Below are 14773 nucleotides of genomic sequence, written 5' to 3' on the forward strand. Positions count from 1 at the left end.
CATATCTAGGGAACGACTGACGATGTGAAACTCGTATCTCAATGCTCTAGCAGCCTCCCCCGAGTGGTCGGAAAAGAAAATTCCCAAATTAATCAGAAAGAGAATCCAAACTAAGCTAATTGCATTGAAACAGATTTGTTTTCAAAGAAGTTACAGTTACAATTCATCCACAAAGCAGAAATAATTAGCAAATGTGGGCAGACTTCTGCTAATCTGCTAATAGCGGAGCCAATATTTCTATGAGCACTTTAGCATTTTGCTAACTTTGAAAACAGTTAGTCCACTTAGCTTCAAATAAATTTATTTTTTTGGATAAATCATAAGGCACCAACTCAGCCAGCTTTCAGGTCAATAAAGTTCAACATCTGTGTTAAAGTTTTACATATAACCCTTTCTTCAAGTAGTTAAACACTTAACTACTTTGTCTTTGAAGTGGATGAAAACTTTGTACACTGCAATTTCATTTCCTTTTTCGTGTTCTCCGCCTGTGATGCAAGATATCTAGAATACATCAGTGAACAGTTTCAAATCTACTAATGTCCTGTGTGCTTTCTGTCTGAATCCCTTCAGTGGTCAATTAGCCAAAATCAGCACCAGAGTTAGCAATACTCAATAATGATAAAACTAAAACCATGTGAGTGAAAGGTGTAACAAATTTGACCCTGTTGAGACCAATAAAACATCTTGTGTCAATGACACGATGGGTATCAACATGGTTGAATTTAGCACTTTAGCATTAGCTTCTACTGAATACCATGTTGACATAGCACGTTATCATTAGCAGAACTGATCTTTATGATTAATGCTTTAAGGTTAGCGTAGCCAACCTTTTAGCTGGCGGTGCCCACAGCTGTTCATTAAAACGCTAGAAGTGAGTCAGACTTGGCAAAAGACAGGAAAAGAAAAAAAAACTTGGAAAATTAGTCACATCATCTCTAATCGGTGCATCTCTGCTGAAAACACCTGTGAAACATAGTCACCTCACTCCCACATACACAAACCAGAAGTATATGTGCTAGCTCCAAAAACTTGGCTACTATTTTGTACATGACGGCGGTGGTGACGAGGAATCTGCTCCAATTTGTAAAGGAATGGATTAACTATTTTAAATACTGGCCACACAGCACATCTAATTAGAGCAATACTGGTTCCAAACAACTCTAGTAAAAGACCTGACACCTTGAAAATGTCCTGCTTTAGCAGCTCAGGACTCCAATACTTGTCCTTTCAGCATTCCTCTTCTTTGACATCATTACCTGAAACTCAATGACACGCACATTTTTATTTTATTTATTTTTTTTCAAACTCCCTGACCTCCCCAGAGACATAGACGTATAAAATGGATTTTAAAATTCCTTCAATCACACTTCCCGCTTCCTAAGGTCGACTAATTTAGAGTAAATTCAAAGATTAGGAGCAGATAAAGGATTCTGGGAGCTCCGTTGGAGAAGCATGTAGTCATGCTCAGGTGGCAGACTAACGCTACACACGGCTGGTGGAATGCAAGGAAATCACTGTCAAATGCAAAAACACTCGAGTCTGCTCCCATTTGAGCAAGTAGCAATAAAGGCTTAGGAGAATCTCTTCTAGACACCTGCTGACCTGGGAAATCCTCAACGCCTTAAATTAAAACCCAGGACCTTCCAAATATTTGCAGACTTTTCAAATGGAAACCAAACAAGTTTATCTCATTCAAGTCACGTCATGGTGGTGATCGGGTCTGAGATGAAGCATGAGGATTGTTTCGATTCCCCTCAATGTCTTTAAAATAGATTAATCGAGCACATAACATTTCCGCTTTAGTAATAAGTGATGGTCTGTTTTCAAAATCGGGAGGAAAAGAATAACAAAATGGTCCGTTACCTCGCCGAACGCTCCTCTTCCAATAACCTTCAGGATCTCAAAGTCTTCCTTGTGCAGACGCATCTGCTTCACTTTGGAAGTGAAAGGTTTGGCTGCAGACACAAAGGAAGAAGAGAATCAAATTAATTGATTGTTTTCATTAGAACGTAAAGCAGATGACCGTTCTGTATCTGGTGAGACGTACAGGAATTATTAGAAAGCTGCAAGAACATACTAATAACAAAATCAGAAAAATATTTAATGTGTCGTTATAATTTGCTCCCGTTGCATGGAGTCGGCAGAATTTCCCAATATTTTAGTAAAAGCTGAGAGAATAATTGATTATGTAATTGCAAACTTATTTATTACACCACAGGAATGTTCAATTAAATATGAGTAAACCTTTAGAAAAATCAGCTCAAAACACCTTTCTTTACTATTCATTAACAGAGGTGATGGTGTGTTAACAAGCAATCTGTTGGCGTAAATTATATCTTTTGACATTATTCTGCTATCAGTAAAATCGGCAGTCCCCTGCATTGTGAGTGAACAAAACACAGGCCGCTTGTAACATTTAATCATTTCCACACGAGGCCCAAAATAACCGGCTCATGGAACAATATAAAGGACAACACTCCCATATCTCGGGCTCCACGTCCTTCTAAATGGATTTTATCACAGAGTTGGTGACCACCTGGTCCTCTCTGCAGTAAATGACACCGGACGCAGAGAAGCTGGATGATAACGTTTGCTATTGTTGTGCCCTCAGTTATGGTTCCTGATGGGAAAAAAAGGGATTAGGGAGGGACCTACGAGGGCTGCCAACGTTCTCTCGCAAATGTTCGACAGATTGGATCTATGTTGACAGAGTCAGCATTTCCCTCATTTGTGGAGAATTATTGAGGCCACTTCCTGGTTTACATGCTCCCAACATGCCAAGGACAACCTGGATTGGCTGCAAGTTCACAGGGTCGGCATCCTTGGTGAACTGATATCACTTTTTTTAAATTTAATGATAACCCAACTACAAGATGTAGTGCTCGTTAGGTTTTCCAAACTTCTTGTGGCTAGTAAAAGACGGCATCTCCATGGAAACATCCTCTTGGCGTTTACATGTCGCAGTAAGAGGCGTCAAGCTAACACTGGCCCGTCTGTGATCCCACCGTGGCAAAACATTGTCTGGCTGCCTCGACTTCACACAACCTCCAGTGCTGAACAAGAGGATGTTCTCCCACTGTGAAACAGGGAAATGCCTGCTGAAATAAAACAAACAGCCAGGGGCCGCAGGGCAGAGGGAGAGTTGCTTCTAGCAAAGAAATGCCAACAACAACTCTGCCTTAGCAGGTACGAAACACCTGACCAACGTTGGAACACTGTGTGGCCAGGTTCTACAGAACAACCATGGGAGCACAGAAAGGTACCTGCAGGGTGTCTACACAGCTTTCTTGTCAAATATTTGTACTTTTCTAGTATTTCCAAACTTTCCTGACCCTTTTAACCTCATTTTAGATGATTCCAACCTGAACCCACACAAAACACGAAGGAAGACTGGATGGGTCGACGGACGGACAGACAAAAGCATAAATGGGTGGATGGATGAACAGATGAAAGCATTAACCCTCCAGCGGTCTACAGAAATTGGGTCATTTGGGGCCCACAAGTTTTTTATTCTGTGCACAGTCAGGCAGGGTCACACTGTCCCCATGTGCACTTTTATGAGGGTTTTTTGTTGTGTGTGTAGTTTCAGGAACTGACGGTCTGACTGGACTGGACTGGACTGGACTGGACTGGACTGGACTGGACGGGACGGGACGGACGGACGGACGGACGGACGGACGGACGGACGGACGGACGGACGGACGGACGGACGGACGGACGGACGGACGGACGGACGGACGGACGGACGGGACGGGACGGGACTGGACGGGACGGGACGGGACGGGACGGGACGGGACGGGACTGGACGGGACTGGACGGGACTGGACTGGACTGGACTGGACGGGACGGGACGGGACTGGACGGGACGGGACGGGACGGGAGACGGACGGATTTGACGGATTTGACGGATCGGGATTTGACGGATTTGATTTGACGGATTTGGACGGACGGACGGACGGATGGATGGATGGATGGATGGACGAATGCATTCACGGACGGACGGACTGATAGTGTGGTCTATTATGTAAGGAACATAAAATCTCAGAATACCACCAGCAGTTTAACAGTCCAATGAAATACTCTGATTGGACAAGTTTATAATCTGATACTTTTCACAGAAACTGATTCTTCTGTGAACTACTACAGTAACAGCAGCTTGGTCTGCAATACACACTGGCACTGATTAAACTGTTGACTTCAAGGATGTATAAACTATGTTACCAAGTATGCTTTTACCAGATCTCGTCACCATAAATTGCGACAATAAATAGTTGGACATTTTCAAGGGAGGCTCTACGATCCTCCCCAGCTCTTGGCAAGAGATTCTTGAATGCTCTCTGGGATACGGAACAATTTCCATCTATCTTTTTTTTGGCGATCATTAACTTGTCATTTCTATTTAGATGGCTGGCTCTGTCAAACAAACTGGGTAAGCCCCCTCTGTAGTCACACAAAGACCCGCTGGTACCATTCACCCTAACATCAAGATCACACAATACCAGACACTGTTGGTATATTGAATTCTATAGGCATCGTGGCAGAAACATATTCACATTCATTTTATCTAAATTTAATCCAAAGAGCAAAATCAGTAAATTATTATGAATGCCAGGATAAACTATTGACATCCTTTGAAAGTTTAAACATCTTGCCACAATAAAACCAAAATGTGTTTTGGTTCTTGCATTTTTAGGCCACTGTTTTATAACTTGTATAATATCATCATTTATCTGGAACAATTTATCAGTAAGCAAAGCTTGTGCCTCTCCAGCTCCTCCGGAGTTATTATGGGCCGCTGAGCCGCTTGTCTAAATGTTCTCCAAACACACTCTTTAGATGACTTCCGAAGGAAATTGGGTTTTATTTTGTTAAGGGGGAAATCAGAGCAAACTTTGTGTCCTGTTATTTCCCCTTTACAGCTATGTACTACTTTGTGTTGATCCGACACATAAAATCCCAATAAAAACCCCCATTAAAGTTTGTGGTTGTAACATGACAAAATGTGGAAAAGTTCATGGCGCATAAATGTTTTTTCAAGGCGGTGTAATTGTCAATTACACAAGCTGAACTGAGATGTAGGCCATAGAGAGGGGGAAGGAGAGTGGGGCTCTGAGAGGGAGGAATTGGTGGCTGCACGCTGACTCAGGAGCTACACTTAAAGCAGCCACATGAGAAATGCCTTTCATCTCAGAGCCAGGAGCCCACAGGCCCCTTTCCACAACAAACTTCATGTGCAAACATAGACGCACACAAATATGTGCATGCAAAGTGAAGGGTCGTGGTGCTTACACCTGACGACTAACTGCTGACTATATACTCCTCAAAGTGTGTTTTTAACCGCTGTCATATGTGGGAATACTGAGCCAATATACCAATTAATGCAGTCAACACATATAATACAGTCTGAATCAACAACAGTCCAGATTTACTTTAGGATCAGTGTGTGCGCTTTGAAAGGACACGCCGCATCCCTTTCAACAGCAGAGGAAATGAAAAGTGCACCAGTTTGGTCAAACATCTTAGTTCATTAACAAAATATACACCTCACCTAAACACAGCAACCGTTGCTATGACACAGTACAGCAGGAACCAATGGTAACACTCGGGAAGCCCGACTATCCCAACTTTAGCATGACTGGTATTCTTTGTTTTCTGGGTTTTGCAACACACGAGCCAAGACTGGAAAAAAATCTGGCATGTCACTCTGAAGACATTGTGGCGTGGGGGATAAGGCATTGATCTGCGCACAAACTGGAAGATTTACCGCATGTCGAGTGCGACACGAGGGCAGGTGCTCTCAGCGGTCGGTGTTCGGATGCAGTGGAACTGGAAAAACGTGAGTGACGCCACCTGCTCCACACGGCCAGACTGGTTTGGCCCAGAAGTATTGGAGCGCGGCTTATCGAACCCATCTCACTCCATTACCGGCAGTGGAGTCAAGAGACATTTAGTGGGAAATTGAGCAACAACAGGCGAGCGTGTTCACTCACCGGAACAGGCCCGGGCTTGGGTGTGTTCATGTGAAGTATGTGAACTCGTGTCTGTGCATTAGTCAAACAGCTATTACATCTAATACACAGCCATAGCGGGTGTATGTGACTCAGTGCTGGGTGGAACATGATTCTGTGTAAATAAAAAAAATAAAAAAGTCATAGCCTTAAATAAATCTCTTGTTCTGGAGTAAGCGTTGCCACATGACATGGTTTGAATGTGTGCAAAAATAAATTAAGAGTGCATGCTTGTGCAAAAGGGACTGTTTGTGTGGGATTAAGTATAGACTGTGTAATGGACAGTGGTGTAGACTACATGGAGAGTGAGCAGAACAAAACCAATGCTTCTTTATTTGATGGAGTTTCTAAAAATGTCACAATGTGTACCAACTCTAGCTCAGAAAGCTTTTCAGTGTGGGGGAGATTGTTTTTTTACTCATTTAGGTAGAAAAGGAGGGAATAAACCATTTTATTTAGCAATTTTGACATATATTGCATGATAATCAAATTTTATTTGTATAGCACATTTCAGCAGCAATGCATATCAAAGTGCTTTACATCGTATCAAACACAGAAACACAATGCAACATAGAATCAACAATCAAAACATGACATTAAGTCAAGTTCCATCAGTAAATTTGTAATTGATTACGTTTGATAGCCTGATAGCCTTTAAGCTAATGTTAAACTTTTTAGATAATTCAGACTTAAAGGTAAAAGTTGACTTACTAAATTGGTTAAGGTAATGTTACTCAACGTAAGTCAACATGATGATACGATTTAAGCTAACTCAAAAAATAGCTTATTGAATGGATTAAATTAATGTTAAGTTAATGTTCCCATCATGATAATGATTGACAAAAACATAACATTGATCAATATTTTAGTCAGCACATTATTTCCTTACATTTGTTTTTTTGTTTTTTCTTAAACCATTTGACCAATGTTAAGTGTATTTTTTAACTCCGAATTAGTGTGCGAGTCAGTTTGAGTTTGTGTTCATGCTGACTACATCAGTCTTGTTCAGCTGCAGTCATTGTGGGAAAAAGTATACGATTCCCTGACAAAGCAGCCAGGTTGTAAATGTCATTTCAAGTTTTTTAAAGCTCAAATTGGTTTGAGAAAATATTTTTTGAATTTGTGTGGAAGTTCAATTCAAAAATACCTTATCCCCAATAATTATCTAACAACTTGGAAGCATAGACATATTTACATTTCTATGTCAAATAATGCTTTATTATAAAAAAAATAAAATAAAAACGTCCGACAAAAGTGTTTTGATTGCTTTATACATATTGAATAGTTTAAGTTGGACGTGTTTGTTGGCATTTTATTTTGCAGTTTGCAATAAATGTCAAAGAATAACATAAGAAAATAAAACAAAATACCTTTTTGGAGGAAAAATAATTAACGTAATTGGATAAGAAGAGATCTGGCGATTAAAAAGGGTCATCGTTGCAGCCCTAATTTTCATGAAGATATAAGTAAAAAGGTGCAAAAAGAAAACGGCTCGAATGGAAGCAGTCCAAATTACAGTGCATGTCCGAGGATTTCACCCGGACCGCTCTCTAACCCCATCCCAAAATCATGAGAGTGACTGAGGGACATCTGGAAGCCATAATGGGTGAGGTAATGACACAAAAATGCTGCTCACAAGAAAGACAAGGGAGACAGGGAGATGGAGAAAGGATAGATAGGCTTTCCAGGATCTGACAGGAAGAGAGAAAACAGCAGAGAAAGGAGAGGAGAACGACCCGGTGATGGCCTTCCCCTTATTATGACTGAGGCAAGCCTGCTGCCGGCAGGAGCCAAAAGCCATAAAAAACAAATAACTGTGCCCTGCAACACAAAAATACAAAATATTTTAGCCCAGATTACATCATCTCCTTTTTTATGGCGATAATTCCTCTAAAATCTTACATTTATTCATCGAAAAACCCTTAAATCTCCCTCTTTCATCATCTGTTTACACCAAAAATCCCACTTGAGAACAACATTAAGCTGAAACTGGTTTCATTTCATCTACTATGAATAACAGCTGTTTTATTCCAAAGGTATTTCTAAGTTAAATAAAGGACAAGTAACTACAATTAACAGAGGGCTGAATAAATAGTCTAAGAACGTCATCAAAGGAAAAACTGAGGCGGCGTGTTTTCAACAGCCTTCTCCTAAAAAGGGAAAGTAACTCGGCGTTGGAGGCACTTTAAGTCGGCGCTTTTAGCAACTTGATTGTAAAGTAGCCCAAAAACACTCAGTAAATGAGCCAAATTACAAATTAAAACGCAACCAGATGCTTTTATGTCTCGAGCAGAGGTTCCCCCTTCAGCCCCAATGAAAAGATTTTCACAATCCAGATCCACAGCCCTACACAAGTATTCACACCTTGTAACCCTCAAAGTATTTTTATTTTAATACTTTGAGGTTTAAAATAAAAATATTCAACTATTTCCTCCTGATTGGATGACAACAAACACTTTGAACATCAATTTTGTAACAGTCTCAATTTTATTTCTGCATTGCATCAGTTCATATCTGCTGATGCACAGGACTAACTATTAATCTACTGACATTTGCATTAGTAAAAGAATAATTCCTCAGTAGACAAGGCACCAAAACTGGCCCCAGTTAGGGGGCCACATCCCTTCACCACAGTCGGAAGACTTTGGTTGGTTGAACTGTGTTTTATTTATGGGTATCAGAGTAATTATATGATTCTATTTAATTAATTTATGATCACTTGATGAAGGATTATATTCTTGGAAATTATACATTTTTCTATACTATTTAGAGTGGAGGCTTTATATAAGCCCGTTGGACTGTTGGCCTTTCCTGCATTTTTATTTTTTGTCTTAATATCTTTGAGCTGCATTTTAATTGCGCAAAGTAAACTAAACTAAAAATGTAAAAAAAAAATAAAAAAAAAAGCATGTCACATTTCAGATTTTCTAAAAACCATCTAATATTTTCCTAACTGTTGCCACTTTGTCTTGGTCTATAACATACACATCAAGCACTATTTAACGCTTCAAGTGACATGTTGAGGGACGCCGACAAATATTTGCTCATCCATCAGGAATCTCGAATATGAAGGATTACACTCATTAAGGCACCATAAATCCATCCGAGACAAACAGAGGATGACTTCTATACTATGTAAACATGCTTTAGAGCATTAAATTGCATTAAATGAAAGACTGAACTCCAGCAACACCAGAATTCCCAGTGGTGTCGGCCTGCAGTAACCTCTTGGGCCCCCTCTGCCCCACCGCAGCAAACCACATATTCCACTCAATGCGATGTTCTTCACGTCTCAGTTTGTCTCTCTTTCTGCATCATATCACGCTCTGTCACAATAATGAGAGGGCAGGGCTGGTTGGAGGTTTCAAAACTGAACAATCTGTGCCCCCACCACGTTAAAACACACAAACAGGATGTTCCTGAAATATTCGAGAACCACAGACGGCAAAAGAAAACGAAGGAGGAGGAGGAGGAGGAGAGGGGCCTGACTCGGGCCTAAACAATGGAGGAGATCCGGTGTGAAACGGTTTGAAGCCTGCTGTGGAGCGTGTGGAAAGCAGGCCGCTTCTGGTTTGTGTGGGGAACGTTTTTTTCCCCTCGACTTCAAAGGGTTCTCCAAGACGGCGCGGAGACGGGTTCGACGCGCGCCGCAAACCAGCCCATTTGGACGTCTCTGTCAACGCAGCCGTCTGAAACCACCTGCAGATAAAGGGTGTCGGGATCCTTTCGCGTTCGCTTAGCTTGACGGACGGTTGGCCACTCTGTTGGCGATGCTGCGTCGCTTTCCTCTGCTACGGACGTCGATAAATCTCATGTTGCACAGCTAACCTTTCAGATCCACTTCTGATGAATCCAGAGATATTTTAACAACTGAATCAGATCCTTCTGGAGAACAAACCTGCGCTTTATGATTCCGCGTGTTTTGATAATAATCTAGCACAAACATTTTTGCTGCTGGAAGCCGTGTGGCCTGGTCAGAACACGCTGAACTGCTCAGTGGTCAGCAGCTAGGTCAAAAATGGCTTCTGGGACGTCTGGCGTTTGGAAAATCAAGGAGATCTTTGTGACACTTGCCAAATATATAAACACTATAGTTGCATTCAGTTGCAAAAGTGTTCGTACCAACGGAAACACAAGCTTTAATGGACTTTATTGGGTGTAAGACCAACACAATAAATACATAATAAACCTATTAATGGCATGATAAATTAAAACAAACTCAATTACTACAATTTGCATGATTTATTGCCTTTCTCTTTTCTCTCTTTCTACTAAAAACTGGATGACAAAACTCTTCAGTCTGGTCCATATCTGGGTTACAGCATACATGTGGAAGAACAACATGAAGTCCAAAATTGTCCCTTTTGGACTTTATGTAAACACACCAACACACTACCTTACTAATAAAACCCCCCTTGCAGATGCAGTATTGTATATTTTACATGCAGGCACATAGTGCCATTTTATACCACAATCAAGCAACTGTTAACTTTGGTTAGAAAAAATACAAAATATATCAAATATGGCTTCATAGAAATTAAACTTCATAATTTGCGCCTTGAAATTGGGCCTTTGTCTCTTTCCGAAACTCTTCCTTCATGAAGTCATCACAAAGTCACCCCTCTATTAACATTCAGCAACATTTACAGCAGCTTTGCTCAGAGAAGCAGCTCCTCAAAAGAGCTCAGCTGATGTGCAGTTCTACCAAGTGTTTGCTAATTGCTGCTGGCTAGGAGTAAAGTGGGGGAGTCGAGGGGAGAGCTGCTCTGACGCGGGGGCTTGAGAACTGCAGCTACGAGAAGGAGCTTCACCCTTGAAGGCAAAGCTAGGTCCAACCAGACGTTTTACGCAGCTGGTTGCCATGGAGATTAAAGTATTTCTCAAACGTGCATGAAAGAATCAAGGCAACTCTGCAGGTGTGCTTCTGATGAGGGAATAACAATATATTATGATGTAGACCTCAAAAAGTTGATTTTCAATAATATCGTCCCTGATCCCTTTGACACAAACATTAAAGGATTGGTTCCCTATCCAATCAGAACAAAGAGATGGCAAAACCTTCCCTCTGGATGCGTAAAGGCAGTAGATATACTCCAGAAGACTTGTAGCTTTACGAGCAGCAGCAGCTGGTTCCACAAAGTGCTGACTGTATAGATATAAATACATTTCCATTTGTACTAGATTTTGAAAACCTTTCCCTACCACTTCCCATTCGTCCATCCCTTAAAAATACATTAAGGTGGCTGTAACACAAATACTCTTTAGTCGAGGGGTATGAATACTCGTCCATGTCACTGTAGGTTTTCTGCAGAGCACCTCTGAATAATTAAGTTGGCCTCAGCAGAAAAATATAAATATCCGTATCCGACAACATTAGTCAGAGCATAATTCTATCATGTGTAAAAAGTTGGGCTGCTTTCCCTGGAATATCTTCTCTTGAGAGAGACAATAAGTTGTGTTCACCCCGTATCCAACTCCACATTACACAGAGATGCTTGCTGCGGAGGAGACTGCCAGAGGAACAGACACTGACAGCTGTATGAATCTTCATCTTTTACTGCCAACAGCAGGAACACTTGCTGCTCAGTCCAGGGAACAATCGCTTTTATAGGATTCTTCTTAGAGCCTTCATGAGCCAGAGCCTCTATATCAGCCTGAAAGATGCGGCAGGGGAAGTGGGGAGGAGGAAAATCTACTCTGTGGTTACTAGAGCCGTAGCGTTGGAATACCGGGTCCGGGCTGTGGGAATGTTCAGGAACACATTGGATGTTTTCCAACAGTAAGGGCAGGAAAACTCAGAGCACAGAGGCCTTCTTAACTTCCACCAACACCTTCGTAAACTTAAGTATAAAAACTTTCACTGCCAGTTGGTCTCCAGTACTGTCACGTTCAAAGCACAGCGGGTTCCCTATTCCCTTTTCTGGGCTCATTCTCGCTCTGTTTGCCCTCCCCTCAGCAGCCTGTGGAAAATGAGGGGGGGGGGGATTGCTTACAGCTCTCTGCGGCCCAACTGGTACAGCTCAGCACTGACGCTGCACCATTTAAGGATTTGATTCCCATTGGGCCACCCATACTATAAATGGATCCAGACAAATGGATGAAAGAGAGCGTTTGCTGTCCGTTTGGGAGGCCTTCGAAGCGGCGAGCCGGTGTCAGATTGGTTTGGACGTGTTTAATGTTCAGGGTGACAAAGATGGGGAAATTAAATGTGGATAGGCATCAATCCGATACCAATATCTGTATCGGTTCTGATGTTGAAAGAAAATTCTAGATTGGGTATTGGTGACAATTCATAAGGGCATTTCTACTCAGTCTAATTCTATGTTTGTGCTCTGAGTGATGCCATGCTTTATTATTTATTTTTTACAGTTAGAATGACTAATTTCTGAATCAATTGAAAGAAGGTTGCAGTTTATTTTTTACATGTTTGATGAAGTCAATATATTGATTTTGCCAGTGTCTTTATTATTTATTTTACAATTGGCTACTATACTCCTAATTGCGCTCACTGTTTTTACATGTTTGACCAAACTTGTGAAGCTCTTGGTGTATTTAAGTGTGTATTCAACCTACTGTAGAGTTATCGAATGAATTTGTAATTCAGCATTGTTGTTCTGCATTGGTTCATGTCGGCCGACACCAAACATCAGATATCAGTGGATCGGTGCTTCCCTAGTTAAAAAGGTTTGGGGGAAAAACAGAGGAATATCACGGGACACATTAACCCAAGGTATTTTCTATTCAGCGTGAAGGTATGTTCACAGTTCAGGCTCCCTGTGGCTAAATGTGTCGTGACAGCAGTAACCCAAGATCTCTTTCATTCACAAGAAACCTGCCCAGCTAGACGTGCTTGACTTTGGATGCGACAGGAAGGACCCGGGGGAACAACAAGCTCAGACAACAACACAAAACCAGCCAAGAACAAGTAACCAACAGTATATCTACATATTAAACAGAGGCTGACTGCTTCTTTGATAGCTTTGGTGTACTACAATCTACTTGTGTCACAACTGCATAAAAATAATGGCATCTTAAACAAGAAATGTAGCACATGGTGAAATAACAATTAACTACTTCCAAATGAACGGAAACAACCAAAGGGTTATTAGACTGAGTCTAGACACTCATGGTCTGTTGTTTTTAAAAACTTAATCCGACTATAACAAGGACAAACCCAGGCAAATACTATTGTATGTGAAGGCATATCAGCTGTTCTTGCATGTTGCCTCAACAGAACAAGACTTGGGTTGGTGCTGCTCATGTTATTCCTTAACCAATGTGACTAGAGGTGTGCTGAACGATGGTCCAGCGATCGTAATCGTGCGACTTTTGTGAAAAAGTATATGAACGGTGTTCGCCAACTGTTGTCTCTTGTTGCCGATCACATGTATCTATCACTGTGCAACAAACCAATGTCGTATGGAACTTTAACACTGAGAGTGAATGGGGAAGTTTGCAACTTGCGACGGAAAAATATGCCAAACTACCTAAACAAAATGAATTTAAAAAGCAAGTGAGGCTCAGTGCAGGAAAAGACACCCGTAGCGGTCAGACAGCAGGTGAAGCAAAGCACAACTGTCGACACTCACCCAGATGAGCATGACGGTCAGAAAGATGAGCAAATAACTCAAACAATAATTTAAATCATAGGGCTAGAGGTGTGAGACGTTGGGTTCTGCTCATGTTGTCGAACCGCCACCACTGCTAGGAAACTTGGGTTTTAGCATCTTGCTTGAGGACACTTCAACACGCAAGTATAGGAAGCTGGAATGGAACCAAAAACCTTCCAATCGACAGGTGACCCATTTTTTCTACGAGCAAAAATGGGTCACCTTTAAAAGCCAGTTGTGCTTTTAAAGCCAACTGGCATTAAAAGCACAGTTGGCTTTTAATGCCAGTTGCTAACATAAAATGCTAAAGACTAAAACAAAACCTTTAGAGAGAATGCTCTCTCACGTTCAAAGAGAGAAAGAGAGAGCATTCTCTCTTTGAATACCTTTCCTGAACATGAATCAGGAAAGGTGGAAAAAATAGTCCCATTGAGGCATATCTTTTTAAGAGAAATCAGAATCAAGTCAATTTAGTATCAACAGATGGCTAAAAATGGACAATGGAGCTACATTATTATGATGGTATTTGAAAATGGATATCTTAAATAGTCAACTCAATAACTTGTAAGATTTAGCTGGCTCCAGGTTTTTAGAAAAGATGCATGATATACTCTGTCTAGCCCAGTTTCACCATTTCCACAACATTTTGGCAGTAAAACAATTACAAGCAGAGGAAACATTTACAGGGAGAAAATCCTGCCAGCTGTGCTGTTATGTCTCTCCGTCTCAAAGGATGCAGTTAAAGTGGAACTGCAGGGATTGAACTGGCAGAGGTGAGATATGCTTTCAAGGCCGTAAAAATGCAACCTTTAGGGCTCTGACACAGGAAACTCTCTCTTCCATGTTTGGCTCAAGAGGGCAAAAAAAAAACCACACTGCCTCAACAACATGAGGGAAAAGCCAACAGAAAAATGTAAACCAATAATTCTGCAACGGTAGCTTCCCATTTCGAAAACCCCCACTGATGATTCAGGGTTTGGCAATTTGTACAAATAAAAAAAAGGACTTGTTTTCATTTGTCCAAGAAGAAACGTCTTCAGCAACTTGCGCAACCTTGTGAAGCAGAAAATAGCACTTCCTGCTAACGGTACAATAACCCTACAGCATTTTGGAGCAGATACTGGATTCTTATGTTACAAAAAAAATTTTTAAAAA

At 41.2% G+C, this 14773-nt stretch overlaps 1 protein-coding gene across 9 annotated transcripts in view; it reads right to left on the bottom strand.

The window, feature by feature from the left end:
- The window catches only part of cdc42bpab (CDC42 binding protein kinase alpha (DMPK-like) b), an 83612-nt gene that overhangs the window by 52306 nt on the left and 16533 nt on the right, over positions 1-14773 (bottom strand). For all 9 annotated transcript variants that reach the window (XM_044106743.1, XM_044106735.1, XM_044106738.1 and 6 more), the window contains exon 3: positions 1864-1955. In XM_044106743.1, coding sequence (XP_043962678.1) covers positions 1864-1955 — 92 coding nt within the window. The remainder of the gene's footprint in view (positions 1-1863; positions 1956-14773) is intronic.

The sequence above is a fragment of the Gambusia affinis genome, linkage group LG22 (assembly GCF_019740435.1).
Source record: "Gambusia affinis linkage group LG22, SWU_Gaff_1.0, whole genome shotgun sequence".
In the NCBI taxonomy this organism is placed as follows: Eukaryota; Metazoa; Chordata; class Actinopteri; order Cyprinodontiformes; family Poeciliidae; genus Gambusia; species Gambusia affinis.